The sequence below is a fragment of the Drosophila hydei genome, unplaced genomic scaffold, assembly GCF_003285905.1.
Source record: "Drosophila hydei strain 15085-1641.00,03,60 unplaced genomic scaffold, DhydRS2 tig00008114-arrow-pilon, whole genome shotgun sequence".
In the NCBI taxonomy this organism is placed as follows: Eukaryota; Metazoa; Arthropoda; class Insecta; order Diptera; family Drosophilidae; genus Drosophila; species Drosophila hydei.
The window spans coordinates 2,346,735-2,366,880 of record NW_022045827.1 but is presented as its reverse complement, the minus strand read 5'-3'; the positions used below and the strand labels follow the sequence as shown (position 1 = coordinate 2,366,880).

The window sequence follows — 20,146 nt, the reverse complement described above, 5'->3', positions numbered from 1 at the left end:
GCTCAGTTCCTGTTATGCTTACTTTACTTACAGCTACATTAAGCCAAAAGATGTTAATTTCAAATATAAATACGTTGAAAATAAATGTTATAATTTGTTTGTATGTCTTAGATCTTTTTATTTAGAGTTATCCGTGAATTGAAAGTATTATACATAAGTGCTGAAAAGTTAGAAAAAGTATCTAAAAATTGTATAGCCATCTTTTGCTATCCATCATTCCACGGTTGGACTTCCGCCGTTGCCATAATCGTGTAAGTGACAAGTTCAACAAAATACATCACATTGGTGAGACCAAAGATCAGTCTCCAGGCATGAATTGTTTGCTTTTTAACAAAAAAAAAAAGATAAAAGAAAATACAACATAATTCGAAGTTGGATTTATTTCGAAAACAACTTACATTTCCATTGGTGATATAACCAACTAACTGAGGCAACGCAATGCCAGGTATTGTGGCAACCGTGTTTGTCAGAGCCATTAATGTGCCAGCAAAATTTGGTGATATATCCATGTGATTCGAGAGGAAGCCACAGTACGAAGCACCACCGGCGATAATGCCCACAGACATAATAACAACGGCCGTATAGTGCAGACATCCAATGAAACACATGCCAACTAGACAAACCCCTGGCACAATTGTACTGATAACCGTTGAGATCTTTCGGGCAGTAATTCGTTTTATCTTTTCTACAAATAATAGATTACAGTATAAATTATAAGGACTTAGCTCTGTCATATCAATACTAACGTCGACTTTGTAAAACATCGAATAATTTGCTCAGTGAAATACTGAATATCAGCATAGGTATATGTGGTATGGAGCTATATAGCGCATTTTTCGAGATATTGAAATTGAGCACCTGCTTCATGTAGAACGGAATCCCGATGAGGAACATATAGAAGCCAAAGTTGTTGCAGGTATGAGCAATGAGAATTGCCCAAAAAGCATTTGACTTAAATATCTTGCGCCACGGTACTTGAGATTTTGGACGAATTTCGGCCAAGGACTTTTTGATCATTGTGCGTTCCTTATTGGACATCAGCACCTGCCCATCTGGATTATCCTGTACAAGGAATATCCAGAGGATTATCCAAATAATGCTCAGACCGCCCATAATATAAAAGACTGCCTCCCAGCCAAACTGAACGGATATCACACCCGACAAAAATATCGATATTGTCGTGCCCACCGTAGTGCCCAAATAGATCAATGTGACGATCAGCAGCCGTTCATTCTGTGGCGCCCATTTGGCTATTAAAATGTGCACCGCCGGAAAGGCGGCTCCACCGGCAACGCCCTGGAGAACGCGCATTACTATCAGACCGGAAAAGTGAAGATTCGTCAATATCGGCGTTAACAGCGAGCAAATCACATTGACAGCAGCAGCCCCAAGGAATACCCACTTTGCTGAATATACTTCAGCTAGGCGTGCCAGCGGAATCTGCGACACCATATAGCCCCAGAAGTAGGAGCTTAACAGTGTGCCCTGAAGGGTATCGCTCCATGTGAAAGGTCCATCCTGCCCACACGATATCTTAGTTATATATATTAATTATAATTGAAATGATATTACGTACCTCGGCTAATTGGTTCGGTGATGTGTCTGACGGTGGAGGACAACCAAGCTGCCTATTTGTTATATTCCCGTCTAAAACATTATGTTCGACACCTTGGGCAGCCGAATGATTGACCATGGCCACCATCGTAACGTTAATATTTACCTTTAAGCCATAGACAATTGCCAGACCGATATTTGCGAGGAATGCAAGTATAAAACGTGCAGGTAGATATACTGGATTCCATTTCTATTCATTAAAATTCCTTAATAGCTCTGCATAAGACTTACATGGATTTTTATTATTTTCGGTGACATACAGCATTGCGTAAAAAAGTTTTTTTTTTAATGACAGTTAACTTCTATGGGTTCATACTGTGCACTCTTATTTGACTACGATTTTTAGAAAATAATATGGTTTTGAAAAAAAACATAAATTTATGTGAATTTTTAAATATGGTAGGCAAATTTTGGAAAGGCCTTATGATATATATAATATAGTATATATTGTAATTATATATGTATTAAAATAGGACACAATAATATGCCAGTTTAAACGTATAGCTGTATAACAGTATTGTTGTTAAGCTGTTATACTGTTATACAGCTATACGCAGTATATTGCAGTATAAGTATATAGAAGTATAACAGTATAACAGTTTAATAGCATGCCAGTATAGCTGTACAGCAGTATAACAAATTAACAGCATAACATTATAGCTGTATAACAGTATAACAGTTTAACAGCATACCAAAATAGCTTTATAACAGTTTAATACAATACCAGTACAGCTGTGGATGAGAATCACATTAAACACCGTAATAGTTCAGCTGTATAACAGTATAACAATATGCTTAACCATACACCCAGATCAAAGGCAACAATTTTACTACAATTTTATTATATTTTTGTCTGTAGGCGGATTAACATTTGAATTCCTGTCGTTTGTTAAGTACATGTTATAGGCGGGTAAACGAAGTAGTGTAGTGTAGTGTAGTGTCCATAGAGAGATGCACAGATACGAGTATACCTAGTATTACAGGTTAAACTAAAAACTATAATTGGTATTTTGTAGTATTTACAGTCCAGTGCGACAGTTCGGTGCTTTAACTACACAAAAAGTCATGCAGGTGAAATTCTTTATATGGTTCGATCCACAGAACGAGATTGCGCATTTATGGCTTTTGCTGTACATTAACATCTTTGAGCGGTGTCTTCTCATCCTTAACTTCGGCATCCTTCTGTGCACCCGATCGGTTCCACGATTGTTCGGCGCCCGATCCAAATATGACGAAAGCTAAGAACTCCAGAACGAACAAAACGATTGTGACGCCAAAGATGATACGCCAAGCTCCAATATTTTGCTGCGATAGGATAAATTCTATTGATTCTGAAATATGTAGTCTCTTTGGAAACACTCACATTTCCATGGGTAACAAAGCCAACGAAGAGGGGCACGATAATACCAGGCAAGGTGGCAGCAGTGTTGGTCAACGCAACCAAAGTGCCAGCAAAGTTCGGGGCGATGTCAATGTGATTGGATAGGAAGCCAGAGAACATGGCGCCCATTGCCACGATGCCCACGGACATGATAGAGACGGCCTCGTAGTGCCGGCAGCCAATATAGCACAAGATCAGTAAGCATATTCCCGGTATAACGGTACAAATCGAGGTGGCGGTCTTCCTCGCAAAGGTAGTGCTTATTTTGCCTAAAAACATACGTAGATCAGAGTATTGTTTAAGGTTGGATATAGATATGTATAAGGAAAGGGATAGGAATAGGAATATAGAAATTCGAATAAGGTGATGGATAAGAATTTGAATCTGGATAATGATATGGACTTATAACTTTATAGCATTGAATGGGGATATGGATATATCCATATGGATATGGATATGGATATGGATATAAATATGGATATGGATATAGATATATTGGTAAGGATGTGGATACAGAATTTGATAATATCATATTGATACGAACGGATATAGAACTGAATCTGAAACCGGATATGGACTTGGATATGACTATTATTATAGATATATGGATTATATATGTATATATATGGATTGAATACAGATAAAAGTACATATATACATACGGATAAAGCTGCCGTATGTGGATAGCTTACCCTTCGCTTGCAGAGTGTCCAAAATTTTGCCAAGGAGTATGCTGAAGATGATCATCGGGAAATAGGGCAGGGCGCTAAGGGCTGCATTGCTGGCCACGTTGAACTTGAGCACTTGCTTCATGTAGAACGGAATCTCGATGAGGAACATATACCAGCCGAAGTTGTTGCAGGTGTGAGCAATGAGAATTGCCCAGAAGGGCACCGATCTGAACACCTTGCCCCATGGTACCTTTGGATGATGTTCGACCTTCGTTTCGGTGCCCAGCGAGCTGGTGATCATGTGCCGTTCCTCGGCACTGATGAAGCGCTGCTTGTTGGGATTATCCTGCACCAGGATTACCCACAAGACCATCCAGATGCAGCTCAGAGCGCCCATCACATAGAACACCGACTCCCAGCCCCAGTTGGCTGACAGAACGCCAGCCAACAGGATGGAGAGTGCAGTGCCTGCCGATGTGCCCACATAGATGATGGTGGACATGACCATACGCTCGGTGGGTGGGGCCCAAGAGGCAATCATGACATGCATAGCTGGGAACGAGGCACCGCCGCCCACACCCTCCAGGACGCGCATCAGTATCAAGCCTCCATAATGGGCAGACGTCAGAAGAGGAGTCAACAGAGTGCACACCACATTGATGGCCACCGAGAATAACATGACCCACTTGGCCGAGAAGTTTTCGGCCACATGAGCCAACGGGATTTGCGAGACCAGATAGCCCCAGAAATAACAGCTCAGCAGTGTGCCCTGCAGGGGTTCGCTCCAGCTAAAGGGTCCGTCCTGGCAAAACAAATCAAATGTTTTCACAAATTCCACTGCTTGTGATTGCTGCGCAGCTGGAGACCTACCTCAACCTTGGCGGTTACATTGGTGGCGCCACCTGGCGGCGAGCAGACCTCAACAGCCTCGGCCGAGCTGCTCGAGATATTCGAAATGGTGTGATGATCCAATGGCTTCTCCTGCATCAGATGTATCGAAGTGTGGTTCACCATGGCAACCATGGCAACACTCAGATTCACCTTCAGCCCATAGACAATGGCCATGCCAATGGAGCCCAGTATGGCAAGCACATACCGTGCGGGCACCAGCTCTATAAATGTAAATCAAATTGACAGTCGATTAGTTGTTGGGCTGGGTCAGGGCAATTGAAATGGAGACGGTACCACGCGCAGACCGAAAATAAAAAACAGTTAATTGGACCAGACCTCGCCCTGATAACGAATTTCAAATTGTTTATGGTATTTATTTTCCATTAGAAATTCACGTCTGGCCGACGACCGACGGCAATCAAATTGATGGCAAAACAAATTAACGTTTCACAATTGCTCAAACTTTATCGCAGCTATGCGAAATATAACGATTCTTGGACTTTTATAGCTGCCGTTAAAGATAGATGCAAGGCATTATCAAACGATTTCTACTGCCAACTGAAGAGCTCAATTTCAAAGAAATATCGATTAGGTACAAGGCGTGACAGAGCAGGTACAAGATGGAAACGATTAGTAGATAAGCTGAAAGTTGGACGCAAGTGAACTTAAGTTAAGTATTGAAAAGTGCCATAACATGAACTTTAATTGAAGATAACCGAAAGAACTTGCAGGGGTCGACACTGTAATCTATAAGCCATTCAAAAGGCCATAAACTTGGGTTGGAGAAAAATTATTTATTTACTTTAATGAACGAAAATAATCAGAAATTGGAAAGCAACGCAATTGGTCGCGATTTGAGCCTAAAGGCTGATAAGGATAAAAAATTGGCAAAGATTATTTTGATTTCCGGTAAAAAATTTTCAAATAAAAACCTGACAAAACTATAAGAGAAAATATGAAAAAAATACAAAGCTGAAAAACGCTGCTGAAACAGGAAACTTTAGTGAAAGCCAAAAATCAATCAGACCATCAGTTGCTTTCACCATGTTATAGTAAAGCTAAAGTAATTATTATATCATATTTTTGTCTCTCCTGACATGACAGCAGGATTAAATTGACATTTTTATTATAACTACTAGATGAGATAATGCGGCGCACAGCAATTTCCATATTAATTTGTTGGCCTAGGTAAGTGGGGGACGAAGCAAATATGTAGATTTTGGCAAATGTTTGGACATTGTTTATAACGCTGACATACAAATGACCTTCAGGCCGGCTGTCAATGGGATGTCGTCTATGTATACATATATATAGATATTTCCAATCAAATATATATTTTTTATTTCTTTTCCTTTTGATTTGCTTTACACAGGAGCTCATAAAATGTTGTTGTTTCTAAAAAAAAGCCGTCTCATATTGAGCTGAAAGGATAGCGCACACGCACACATACACACTCACACTCACATACATACATATCTGCACGGAAATACGCACACACACGCACGACCTTTCGGCGGCTTTTGAGGTCAAACACGCATTGCACAAGCATTCGAGATACTTTCATCAGGACTTGCTTCCCTCTCATTGCCCCCATGTTGCTGTGTCTCTCTATGCCACTTGTTGCACTTGCACTGTCTGATGCATTTGGCACTTGCACTGGCGCAATTCAATCTCCTCACATATGCCACAAGTTGTCTTTGAAATTTTGAACACTTTTTTCTTCAGCTTTTCACTTACTGCCCAAGATGCTGCCCTTGGCGATCACTTCTTCGGCCATAATGCAGAGCGTTTAGTCTTTAGCCAAAAGTATAAGTTTGATAATATATATATATATATAAATATATATATTTATTCCGATTTGTACGTGCGAGCTGTGTGCTCTGAAAATGCGACGCGTGCGTTGCCACAGGCAGCTGCCTTACAACTGAATTCGTAGCTGGAATACCATTTCCGACGACGCGCCGCTACCTCGAAATTTTGGCTTTTTTTTTCAAGAGCATAATTTACGTTTTGTATATATACGCATGTGTGCGAGTGTGTGTTTGTGTTTGTATGCCGGCAGCTCGGGGTCTCGTTTTTTTGGGGGCTGGGTTCGGCCTGCGAAGCGTGCGTGCCTGCTAGCTCGCGCATAAGTTCTGTATCTTGACGCAGCAAGTTTTTGGTACAACATTTTGTTGTCCTACTCCAGCTGGCAGTCGCCATACCAGCCTCCCGCTTTTCCAACAGCTGCCACATTCCACAAAGTCTATTTCACATGCGTTCCAATCGGTTGCGTAGTACAATCAAAGCAAGCTGCTGTTGTGGTTGTTGTCTTAGCTAAATCGAACTTCGCATGACAAAAAAGTTGTATTAGGTAATACCCTGTTGTTTTAGATGCATGGAAAGGGATGATACTGATTTTGGCATTAAGTAAAACATATAACAATGACAAATATTTTTAACAACTTCTGACAGCTGTATGGTTAGATAAAACGTTATAAAGCTTAACTTTTTAATCTTAAAAAAAATTTGCAATTAAAAAAAATTATATTTTGAGTTAAAGTATATATGAAAAGAATTTTAAATAAAATACATATATTTTATTTAAAAAACTTTTTTTGTAGAATATTCTTAATATAATATATATAATATTTTATTTAGTTTATGATTTTATCTTATTTATTAAAAAGTAACATTTTTAAAATTTATATTTGCATTTTTTTAAATCAATATTTTCACAGTAAGCTTTTATCTTTTTATGTTTTCACTGAAAATAGTTTTCTATGTTTTTTAAACTTAAATATATAAAGTGTTGCCCTTTTATAAACTAAATTAAAAAAAAAAAATTATATTTTACTTAACATTTTTTTATTATTATTTTAGCAATTTGTATATTATTCAAATACAGGATATGTAAGAGTCGACACACTCAATTACAGAATACATTCAATTGTTATTCATGAACGGCAAAAGTTGTACAACAAATATGTATATAAAATATTTATAAACAAATAGGCAAAGCGTGGAAAATAAATAACCAAAAAAGTAAATACAAAACGCCTAAGCAAATTTTCAAATTTCTTCTTGTTTTGAATTGTTTTTGACCAAAAAAAGTATTTGTCTATATAGCGCAATTAATTAGGCATGCAAAACGCGTGCATAAAATAAGTATAAATTGACATAATCGTGGAGCCCACCTGATTTTTGTTTCATTCGTAAAACTTGTCTCGCTTTGATTTTTATAACTTTTGCTCGCATTTTGTTTTTTTGCTGGGTTTTTTAATATTATTTTTAAATAAACTAAACTTTTTTATTGTAAATTGCTTGTGATTATAATTAACAGAAGTATATGGTATTTTCCTCATGACAAAGGTGCTAATTGATTTTGTCTTTTAACTAATTCGAACTGTTTTGCTGTAGCTATGAGCGATATGAAGCGGGATTATTTAATTAGAGCAGAAGTTGAAGTATTTGATTTATTAATTAAAGAAGACTAGCTCACAAAGTTCGTGTTGTTTTTTTAAATTATATATTTATGCAGTGCTAAAAACGGTTTACTTTTTATATACATCTTTTTTTAAATTTATAAAAATGGTTAAAAAAATTAAGTAAATGTTTATATATATATTTAAATATTTTTAGTCTATATAAATATATTTTTCTTTCATAAATTAAATAGGTTTTTTCCACATTTTATCTGAAGATAGTTTTTGGTTGTTATACTCTAAGAGAACTATTCGCTTTTTATTAAAATTCTTTATAAGCTGTTAGCACATTGATGATTTGAGTGTGTAAATAAAACAGTTGTGTTTATTTAAGAACGTCTACTAATATATGAAATTCTCAAAGTTCTTACACTTGAACAAAGCTCGAAAACCTGTCAACTTGTCAAGCCGGTTTGAACCGGATACTCCAATTATCATGAACTGTTATAAGACTGAACTTTCAGAGTAGTTAAAAATAATTATTAGTTATTATAAGTATTATTAGTAACTATAAGTATAAAATAAGTTTGCTTTATATTTAGAATTCTTGAGCAGCTATTGTAGCGGAGTCTGTTCCAAAAGAATTACATTTCCAGTCGAAATATTGTTTGATTGAAAATATGGTTTCGTTTCGGCTTTAGTTCATCTGCTTAAGCAAAAACTGGAATAACAGGTACAAAGCGTTGCAAATTGATTTGCAGCCTCAATTTATACAAGCGCTGTCATTCCTAGCTTAGCTGTGACAACACTCTGATTTGAACCACAAACCAAAAAATTTAAATAAAAAATATTGCAGGAAAAACAATATTTGCTAAAGCGAACTGTTTTTTTTTTTTTGGTTGGCTTTGTTTGCTTTATGTGCTGGCAGATCAACTAAAAAGCCGGCCCAGTTTTCCAGCCAAATGATGAGCATAATAATGATGTTGCTGATGATGATTTGGTATGCAAATGCGTCAACACTTAAGCAGAGGAGTTGTCAGTCGCTTTTACACTCCCCGCTTTGGGCTTAACTGCCTGTCGCACATGGCAGACGCCACACACACACACACACACACAGAGGCACTGAGTCCGCTGTACATATAGAAATACATATTAATGGCTTCGCTTTGCTGATGTTTGTTTTACTTTTTTCTTTTCTTTTCGTTTTGTTGTTGTTTTTGTATTTATTTATTTTTTGTACTCGCATTTTTATTTGTCTTTTTATCAGCCTGCTTCCATATGGCATACTGGCCGAGGCGGGGCGCATATACTTCTCTGAGTAATTGAAAGCCGCACTCATCCAAATGAGCTGCTAATACGTCCATCAATATTGAATGCATTTGAATACAGCGCGAGTGCTGCTGGTTTGGGCGACTCGCAGTGTATTCAATATTCGCAATAATTTATATTTATTTTATCTAATTCTCTGCACATTGTTTTTTGCTGTTTTGTTCTGTTCTGTTTATGTCTAGCTTTGGGGCCTCTGTTTGCACAAAGCTGACGGCTCTATGGCCCATTACTTGCCATCCAGCTGGCCAATAGATCCGGTACCTGGACATGCATAGTGGCTTCTATGCCTCGATGCTTGCAACGACTCTATTGTCTAGCGTTGAGCATATGCTACACCAGTTAGATCTTATTATTTTATTTGAAAAAAAAAAAGTGAAACTGTAGCAATTTATTCTTCTGGCTTGATGGCTATATAAATTGATTTTTATTGAGTTTACTGCACACACTTTCAATAAAAAAGTAATACGTGAAGCCACTATTTCACTTGATCTATTTAGCTGTTAATTGCCTTTCATTGAATTGCCTTCCAAATATTTATTTATTTCACTTGTTTTTCGTTGACAACGAAACTTGAAAATTAAGCTATATATAAATTTAATTAATGATTAGAAGGGGTATATTGCAAGAGTATATAGGGCCATGGAAGATATATATCTTCCGAGTTTTAGTATACATAACATATGCAAACTGAATATTATATTATTAAAAATGAGTTAAAATAATAAAATGAATATTAACTTGTTTAAGGATTATCAAATTCAATCATATTTAGTTCCTACTCGATAAATTATTATTGAATATTTTTTATTATAATATATGTTGAATTTTATTCAAATAAATATACTTTATATATTTTAGGAAATAATATAAATTTTTTTTATATTTTTTTGTCTATCTTTCTCTTCTTTTTCGTTAAATATATGTATTTATTTAAAAAATATATTAAAAATAATTTTTTATTTAATATTTTTTAATATTTTTTTATTTTTTATTTTTAATAAATGCACTAAGACTTCTTTCCTAATATAAAATGTAATTATTCCGAGGTTGAAGTCAGTAACATATATAAGACTTTTGCAATTGCAGGGTATTTCATAGTCATCTACCAGTACCTTTATACACTTCGTTGACAACAGCACTCTGCTATACGCTAACCAAAATCGTTGTATATTTCGATTGTAAATATTGTTGTGCTGCGCCATTCGTGACGTCATAGATACACACATATGTATATATATATATGTATGTATCTATGAAGCAGCCCTTCGTCTCCATCAATGAATGGTCGAGAGTTACGCGTGTGGCGCCATCTAAATTGCTGTAATAGCTCTCGCACGTTTCAATAATTGAATATCTATTGAATAAATTAGTAAAAAGAAAATAAATAGAACTAAACTTAAATTAACCATAAATCTGTAAAAGTAAATGTCGCCGCCAAGGCGCTAACAAATCAATCTCACTTACCCTGATAAGGCTTATTTATAGACTGTGCAGAGGCCAGCTGCATGTATAATAAGTACGCAAAGTATACCCAACCAGTTGATAAAGACCCTAACATAGTATATAATATGCTTTACACTGTTTCATTTGCTTAGCTAATAGCTAACAGCAGCGCACTGTTAATGCAAGCGCTAACAGTCTGCTAATTGGCATCCAATTGGAAACTATTAATTGAATTGATAAAGGCATTTGAATTTGAGGTTTTCCAAACCAAAAAAGATATATTTTTATTTAGTTCGTAAATGAATCATAAATCAGTTTTTTACCGTAAAACCAATAAAAATGAAGCTCGCATAATACCATAACATAAATATAATGGCCATAATATTTGATGGGCCAATAAAAATAAGTACATATTTCAAAATGTTATATATAGTTTACATTGTTGAGTGTGTGTGTTAATATATATATATATATATATATATATGTATATATATATATATATATATATATGTATAAAGTATGTGGGTCACAAAACACACATATTTGTAGCTATTTATAATTTTCAATAAATGTTTTAAATAAATGTTGTATATAAGTATGTATAAGTATGCATGTATATCGTAGTATGTATATATATTTTAAATGTTTCTTTTTGTTCTCCCATTGTGTATTCTTTCAATGTTTTCAATAAAACAGTCAGACAATTTTTTATTAAAATAAATTAACACGCCGCCGCCTTCTTAAATCGGCATAGAATATTTTCAATATTTTATGCGCTGAGCCACTTAAATGTTTTTCTGTGTGTTGTTTTTTTTCTTCTTTGACAAATAGTATTCATAATTGTATACATATATTTCGATTATAATATATATATATATATAATTGTTTTTTTTTTTTTGTATTATTTGTTAATATAATTGTTAGTAGATATTTCAAATAGTTTGCATAAAAGTATATTACTTTTCGCTCAGTGTAAATAGTTTTGAGTGTAGTACAGTGTAATGGCGCCTCCTTGTAAAAAACATTTAAAGCAAATTGACAGACAATCTGTTGCTGCTGAGCTCATTTAAAGTAATTACCGTTAAGTATCTATAGATTGTATTTTTCATAAATTTTTCCATATTTGGTTTTTGTTTTTGTTTTTTTGTTTTTTTTTTGTTTGTACTACTTGGGAAGCCTCTAGTTTTGATATTACACAATTAGATACTGATAGTGTTGGCGGTTCTTTGGTTTTTTTTTTTTGTGGTTCCAAGACCTTGACCATAGAAATAGACATCGATTAAGTGTGGTTAGGTTTAGTTTAGTTTAGTTTAGGTTCGATTGGGCATTGGTAAGTTCGCAGTTGTCAACCCTGTCGGCGTCAGTGTTTTAAAAACATTGATTTTGATTATGTGGATGTTCTTCGACATACAATATTCATATATTTATATGCATAGATATAATAATATTATGTATATATTTGTTTACTTTTTGCTTCAAAATTCAAATTCTACACAGAAATTGCACATTGACTCGATTTTTGTTTTTTTTTTTTTAATTTAAGTTATTTTTGGTTTAAAATATTTTGTATTTTCTTTTCTTTCGTTTTGCAAACTAGGGCAAAGGTCAAATGATTGGGGTTTATTTTGTTTTGGTTTTTTGTTTTAATCTTTTTGTAAATGTGATTACCAATAAATCGGGAAAGCTCAGCTTAAAAGCTTTTATTTTCTCTCTCATTCTCTCCGCTCTATCTATATTTGTCTACTTTGCTCTCCATTTTAGTAGAACTTCTCGCCATAGTAGCTGGGTCCACGCTCGCCTACCGGTTCGTTCATGAACTGGTTCTGGTTAATCGAACGCTTCTTCTTGGCCACCATGAAACGCTTCGAGGATCCCAGACCTGTAATGAAAATTTCTGACATTTAGCAACCCGTTTGAGTCTACTTCAAGTTGCTGCCACTTACGACCATTGCTGCCCAGATATTTCTGTGGGCGTGGCACATATTCATACTTTGGCACCACCTGCGCCTCCACTGGCATGCCATAGTAGTCAACGAGAGCGGGCGCCTGCTGTTGCTGCTGATGCGGTTGCATGGGCGCATCCAGCCAGCTGCCAGCTGCTGGCACATAGTCCAATTCCTCAGCATCCACCAATGGCAGCGAGATGCCGCTATCCATATCGCTCTCCTTGCGTGCCCGCTCACCGGCTTCGACTAAAGCAACCAGTGCCAGCATATCAGCGGGTGTCAGTTTGGTGGTGTCACGTTTTAGGCTGAGCAGACAGAGATGACAGAGATAGCAGGGATTATCAGAAAAGCTTAGATGGAAATTCTTTAGGAATAGAACTAAATGTTTAACAAAAGCAGGTATTTTATATGCCATTAAGTCATAAAGATTTGGAAATTAAGAATTATTGAATTCAGTTTGCACAGGAAAGTTAACAGCCCTTTGCTATTTTAACAGCGTTAGCATCTGTTAAGCTCAAAAGAGCTACTTAAAATTTGTTCAACCTGTTAACTCTTACAAGGATGTATCTCTGTTATTAACATTATTGACTCTTATAAGATTCCAACGAAACTTAGCATATGTTATATGAACTGACAAATCGTTCTGATAACATTTTGCATAAGCTGCTAACATTATGTTACTATGGTAGCTAATGATTTTTGACTTACCGCATATCACCATAACGACGATACTTGTTCAGATTGAGATTCTCGCTGGGAGCATTAGCTGCAGCCAAGTCGTAGTAGAGCCCACGCTTGTTGCGCTCATCCAAATTGTAATTGCGATTGGCATAGGTTAATGGCACAGACAAAGGAATGCTCTCTAAGTAGGCCTCGGCGTTGAGCAGATTCTGCAGATTATCGTAAGCCTTGTTGCGGCCAGTGGGCGTATTAGCTAAGTAGCCAGACGGGAGAGAGAGAGGAAGGTACTGAAGTGGCTGAGGAATTATGTTAATTGGCTGCTTACCATGTCGGTCCGGCGCATAGTCCTCCAGTTCCTGCAGCTCTCGCTCATTGTTGTAGCTGTTGTAGCCATTGTAGCTGATGGGCGCATTGGGCTCATAATCGTCGGCCCAGACACCGGCGGGCACATCGCTGCCATAGTCGTTGTTGGCCACACTCATGTACGGATTGTATTCGTAGTTAATGCCACGCTTGCGCATCGTGGAGCTGGCCACCGCCTCCTCCAAGGCGGTTGGGTCGCTTTGCAGCTGCTGTTGGCTGCTTTGAGCGGCAGCTGCCACCGCGGCCAGGATCTCATCGTTGCTGGGCAGCGCATAGAGACCAGCCTGCGGTTGCTGTAGCTGTTGCTGCTGCTGTTGCTGTTGCTGTTCGATGGGGCCATTACGGGCGGGAGCATTGCTAAAGGTTGCGGGCACAATTTCCGGACTTGACTTCTTATCGGCCGGTGGCACCGTGGCACTATTTGCCCCATCCTCGGCGCGTTTCACTGTTCAAATTGAAATTGAAATCGAAAATGAAAATAGAATGTAATTTGCCATTGCGTGCTTTTAGGGGTCGCTGCGTATTTCAATTTGCGCTCCTTGATTCAATAAACGTCCGAAAGCAATTAGCCAAGCTGTCTACCATAATTTCTTTCATATTTCATTTTCTTTCTGCTCGCACCACTAATTGCTATTAGAGCTCTGTTTATGCTCGATAGCAGCTGGCAGTCGCAGCGTTTAGCTAGTTGCCGTATCCCCATAGCAACGACTACTACCCATTGACATTATTATCCCTAATCATATTTACTGCCGGCTCTAGCGCACTGCTAATTGAATCGACTCAGCTCAACCTCAACCTGATAATCAAGCGTCTCGTAGCGGGCAATTAAACGTGAATTAACACCAGCCGCAATCAACTGGTGTTAACTCGAACTATCATCTAAGCTAATTGTTTCTTTGCATATGTTATGAGCAGATCTGTTAAGCTAATAACAGAAAATATCTTACAGAAAATTGGCAAATTGCATAATTTTAATACAGTTTTCTTTAATTGTTGAGAAAGAGATTGTGCTGTTAACAACATGTTAACGATTTTTAACATATTTATTATCATTCTTTGCTATTTTTTATTTTCTATTTTTTTAATATATATTTATATTTTATAATTGAATGAAATTTTCTTACCAATTTTTTCTTTGGACTTTTTCTCATGTTTATAAATACTCTGTTAACCAAATATTATTTTCTTTCTTTTTTAATGATCAAAATATGTTATTAACATAATGTTAAGTCTTTTTCTCAGGCGTATCAATATTTTACGAAATTTTTTTATTTTAAAAATGGTTTGTTTATTAATTTATTAAAATGTTTGAATATTTTTAAAAATATTTTCATTTTTTCTATGCGAAAATCTTAATAAGCTGTCAAAGTTTTAAAAAAAGTTTTAAAAATGTTGCAAAATTCGTTAATGGCCTTTATTGCTGACTGCTTTCTGTTAACATTGAACAAAATAAAAAGGTTCTAGACTAAAAGTCTGAACAGCTATAGAGGTATTTCCCTATAGTGTCATAAATCAGAGACCTATCCAGGGTTTCAGCTGGCTATCAGCCTTATCAAAATTCGTTTATTTAACTCAATTCAAATTAGTTCTTAACACATGCAAAACTCACCAAGCAGTGCGCAACATGTTATACGTATCTCGGAGGGTTTTTCCTGCGGTTTATCTACTGAGCACTTCACAATGCATATTAAATTGACATTTGAACTGGTTTTTCTATATTTATCATGACAATATTGGCGATAAGAAAAACCAGCGCGTAAACAAATGATCAACAATGATTTATATGTAAGTACATATGCACGAATTGCAATAATTGAACAGAGCAGACCCACTATAGAGGTCATAACTTATCTCCCCAATGTATCCGACGTCCACAACTGTGATGTAACCGAACTGATTTGACTTAGCAGAGAGTGTTTTTGCTTTTTGGCCATGATTTGCAAATTTGTGCTTCAAAATGATATATGTGATAGAATGTTATCGTCTGCGTAGGTCACCAATCAATGTGGAGGGAGGTAAAAACTAATATATATTTTGATATATTATAATTTATGTCGGATGAGGTGAGTCTGAAAAGTAGATGACTTCAAAAAATATACATATGTTGGGTGGGCTTAGAGTTGAGGTGCGCATATGGTAATTTCCATATTCAGAAACTCGAAATGAATCGAAAATGGTTCAAGTACTTAAGTTAGAGATAGTGAACTAGCTCAAAGAGTCAACCAAACCAACGTCAATTCACTTTTCTCTTAGTGATGCACGGATTGATTAACATATGCATAGCATTTCCATATAAAGTCTGAAATCTCTCTCTCTCTGTGAGCAGTACTTTACTATATGAATTTATTAAGTTATCATTTTAAGCTCTCTATTAAGTAGCTTATGTCCTTCATTGTAAGTAAAGTAACCCAGTTTCTAGCTGCTGTTCATTATGGCAAGCAGCTTGACCATATGTTTGTCTTGTCAAGAGCCAAGAGCTTCGTCATATGCCTGAAACCTTGGCTAAGTACTGAAAAACAAGCGAGCAAAAGAGACAGAGATAGATAGAGAGAGAGAGTGAAGCGGGAGCGGGAGCAATTGGGTTGAATGAAAAATATTCCCCAGTGCTGTTGCTCCGTCTCGCTTGTCCTGCGGGCACAAGGAATTGTTGGAACTGTAGCAGCAGTGCAGGGGCATAAATAAATAAAAAACAGCCAGCTAAATTATACGCGCTGACGTTTGCTGACGTCGCTCTACGCGTTGTCATTGTCAGCCATTTTGTTATTGCTGTTGCCGCTGCCGCTGTCGCTGCCGCTGCTGCTGCTGCTGCTGCTAACATGAAAATATTCAGTGAACTGTAAAAATATCAACAAGTTGTTTGCTCTTCAATTTTTGCCACACACAAAACACACGCACACAGCAGTTGTGATTGTGTTGGGCGCTTTGCGGGTGTGCCCCTTGGTTCGTGTTGTTGCTTGGCCTGGGCCAGCAGCTGCTGAATAACAAGCAGCAAAGAACGTTGGCAACAGCACAATTAATGTATCCGCAGGCAGTGCGGCCTGCAAAATAACTTAATAATAACGGCATATGGAAAATTTGTGACATGAAAATGGAAATGTGCGCGCCAGTCAGTCTCTCGCTCTCCCCCACTCTCTCTCTCTCTATTGGTCTCTCTATGTAGTATATTTAGAAGTTTGCGGTTAACCAGAGCCTTGACTTTGCAATTGACAGCCGCAATGAATATTTGATGAATGCCCACAATGGCATATGCTTGCAAACGCGCTAGCTAAATGCCAAAGCCAACGACTTATATAAATATTTATTATGTGTATGCTTGGGTGCTGGGGGGGTCTCTTGTGCTTAATGAAAAGTATGGCAGCGACATCTCAGCGCAGGCCGTCAAGGCTAGGCTACATAAAGTGTTGCCTACTTTTAAGCGCGCACGAAAAAGCAAACCAATACAAACGCAAATGGCGTCAGGCAGCAGAAACTGCTGCTCCAATGGGATGTCTAAAAATAGAAATGAAATCGCGCGCACGTACACACACAGGCACACGAACAGATACACATAAGCAAACACTCGCACATATTCGCTCGCTTGCATACCAAAAGAGTCTGGCCGCCATTTTGTGCAGCAGCCGCCCACGCTTTGCGTAGGTGTAGCTGCGCGCTTGTAAATGTGTATGTATGTGTGTGTGCTTGTGTATTTTAGTGTATTATGACTCGCAATGATTGTAATGTTACACTAAGCCAGCGCTCTGAAGTGCAAAGCAACAACTACAACAATGACAGAGCCAAATTTATTTTCGTTTATTTTCCTTTTGCTCCTTTTTGTTTGGCCAAATCGGCTAAGCGTCAAGCTGCTTGCCAGCTGTCGTGCTGCCTGCCGTGGCTGTGTGGCAGCAAACACCTACGCAATTTCCTGCAAGCCCAACAGCGGAAAATGGAAAGCGCTGCCGCTGCCGCTGCTGCTGTTGCTGCTGTTAAGCGAAATGGCGAATTGCTGGGCGTTAACAAAGGGCGAGGCGCTCGACTGCCGATCAAACGGAGATGAAAAACACAGACAGGATGCTAGGTGGCAGCGTTGCTGCTGCCTTCTGCTTTTTAAGCGCGCGTGGGCGTTTTGCTTAATGTGCTCAACTTACAAGTAACTCACACACACAAATACACATACACACTCAAATTTGTATACGCAAATTCATGTACAGTGTTGCATGGCTAAGCTGCACATAAGTTGCTTTTTGAAGCGCTTGTTTTATTCAATTATAGTTCATATGAATTAAATTTTTGGCATTTTAAGCAAACTATTTTAAAAAGCTTAATATCATATATATGTAATAATAATGTCTAAACTCAATGAGAAGTTATTGAGGGAAATGTTTTATTTGGATATAAATAAAATTAATTCAATTTTAAAATTAAATCCAACATAAATAATAAAATTTTTAATTTTTCGAAACGCATTTCAATTTATTATTTAATATTATATTTTACACTAAAATGATTTATATTTCGTATTGGATGTATATTTATTTACAGAACTTACAGAAATTTGAAATTTCATTTGAGTATTCTTTTTCAATTTTTGTTTTTTTTTCCTCAATTTATTTATTATATTTTATATAATATATTTTTTTCTTTTGGACCTATTATATTTTTCAATCTGATCAGATAGCTTGGCAATAGCTATTATCTTGCAAAAGATTCAGAAGAAATATATATCTTCAGAAGAAATTAATATATATACCGCTTGCCACAAAAGATCAAAAAGGCGCTACAAAATATCTAATTCGGTTTTTTATTATTTAAATTTTAAAATTTGAAAAATGAAATTATTTTATTAATTTTTAATTGACTATAAATGGCTTTTTTTTAATGTTTTAATGAAGTATTTAAAATATATTTTACTAGTTCTAATTTCAAAGCAATTTTTTGAGCGCAGAAAAGTATGCTACAAAATTGTAACGAAATCAAAGCAACAGAGGCCCAACATTAGTTTGTCTAAGCGGACATTTAAGTTTCTGTTGAATTAATTAAATATTTTATAATAAAATAACACTGAAATGCATGCTAATCAGCTTACTTTTAACACTTGAAATATATCTTGCACACTTTAGCCAAGCTTTACTGTGCACAATGAATACTTATGCGGTACTCAGTTATAGCGCGGTACCGCTAGTACGTGCATGTCCATTTTTCTTATTTTTATTCGTCTTCAAACATGAAATTTTCAAATGACCTTTAACATTAACTACACGTTGCCTGACATATGTGGGCAAAGCGTGTCGACCCACGCACTTTCGAGTCAGGTAAATATGTTGAACTTTTTGCACTCACCTGCCGGTAGTTCCCGCAGCTGCTGTTGCTGTTGCTGCTGCTGCTGCTGTTGTTGTTGCAGCTTGTTGTTCGCATTGGTGGATAGCTCCGTGTTCTGGGCTAGAACAGATGCTGGCACCGCTGCCGCCAATCCGACGAACAGCAAGAGCAGCGCCCACATCAGGCTCTGGCCATTACCGGATGCTCCCAAAGACAATTGCATTTCGTGGTAAAAACAAAAACTAACACACACACACAGCACTAAGGAAACTTGGTAAACAAGCGAAAGACTTTTGTTCGGTGTCCCAATTAGATGGGCCTGCTCTGGTTGACCCTTTGTAGTTGTATATGGTTGCCTGCCTGCTGAATGGCTCTTCAGATGCTCCTTGGCTTTTCGGCGTTCGGGTTCAGAGTTCAGTGTTGGCTGCTTGTCCGCGTGCTGTGACTGTTCTGAATGAACTGTCTGCTTGCTGCTGTAGTGCAACAGTTTTTAATGTTCAATCGCCCCAAATTCGCTTTGCAGCCCAAAGGCAGCGGCTCAATGTGCTCTGCACACCATCTACGTCATTGTCATTGATAAGAATTGCGGCCCTCTGCACAGCACAGCACAGCACAACAAGAACAGCGACAAGAGCGAGGGACATTAGCAGGCGCTGCTTACGTACTTTCAGCCTGACCAAATGCTACGACTGCGCCTGCTCCAAGTCTGCACACAATTTGCAGCCGCCCCTCAAATAACTGAATTGAATATTTTATATATGTAACATAAATTTGTAACTGTTGCCTGCGCTCGAGTTGGCTGCTCCAGTTCCAGTTCCAGCTGCTTGACTTGACAATTAAAATATTTATTTTTGTATATCAGATAAAAATTGATCTAATTTTTTACCTTTCTTCAGGCATTTTTCTAATATTGAAAAGAATAGAGTTTTATTTTTTGATATTTAAAGCTTAATAATCTCTTTAAGTCTCTTAAGTACTTCTCGAGTAAAGCAATTTTTTTTTCAGTACCTCTAATAAAAATAAAAAATGTTCGATTTAAAATTTAACGCAAAGCTATATTTTTTATATATCAAATTTAAATATGGAATCCAACAGAAAATAGAAATTTTGAAAATTAGTTAATTTAGT

General features: G+C 36.9%; 3 protein-coding genes across 3 annotated transcripts; all 3 read right to left on the bottom strand.

Moving 5' to 3' along the window:
* Window positions 1-101: 101 nt before the first annotated feature.
* Window positions 102-2,034, bottom strand: LOC111599094 (sialin-like). The gene is made up of 5 exons (XM_023314635.2): window positions 1,846-2,034; window positions 1,577-1,791; window positions 747-1,518; window positions 399-685; window positions 102-323 (listed from the first exon to the last, which is right to left on the bottom strand). Exons 1-5 carry the CDS (start codon window positions 1,877-1,879, stop codon window positions 207-209), a joined length of 1,425 nt encoding a protein of 474 aa, XP_023170403.2. The 5' UTR covers window positions 1,880-2,034; the 3' UTR covers window positions 102-206.
* A 436-nt stretch (window positions 2,035-2,470) lies between these two features.
* On the bottom strand, window positions 2,471-6,370 carry LOC111599108 (sialin-like). Its single transcript, XM_023314661.2, has 5 exons — window positions 6,295-6,370; window positions 4,537-4,778; window positions 3,688-4,468; window positions 2,978-3,264; window positions 2,471-2,919 (listed from the first exon to the last, which is right to left on the bottom strand). The coding sequence occupies exons 1-5, from the start codon at window positions 6,332-6,334 to the stop codon at window positions 2,731-2,733; spliced, it is 1,539 nt and encodes a 512-aa protein (XP_023170429.1). The 5' UTR covers window positions 6,335-6,370; the 3' UTR covers window positions 2,471-2,730.
* Window positions 6,371-12,307: 5,937 nt separating this feature from the next.
* On the bottom strand, window positions 12,308-19,644 carry LOC111599086 (probable serine/threonine-protein kinase tsuA). The gene is made up of 5 exons (XM_023314622.2): window positions 19,040-19,644; window positions 13,686-14,168; window positions 13,388-13,613; window positions 12,677-12,984; window positions 12,308-12,612 (listed from the first exon to the last, which is right to left on the bottom strand). The coding sequence occupies exons 1-5, from the start codon at window positions 19,239-19,241 to the stop codon at window positions 12,491-12,493; spliced, it is 1,341 nt and encodes a 446-aa protein (XP_023170390.2). The 5' UTR covers window positions 19,242-19,644; the 3' UTR covers window positions 12,308-12,490.
* Between the last annotated feature and the right edge of the window lie 502 nt (window positions 19,645-20,146).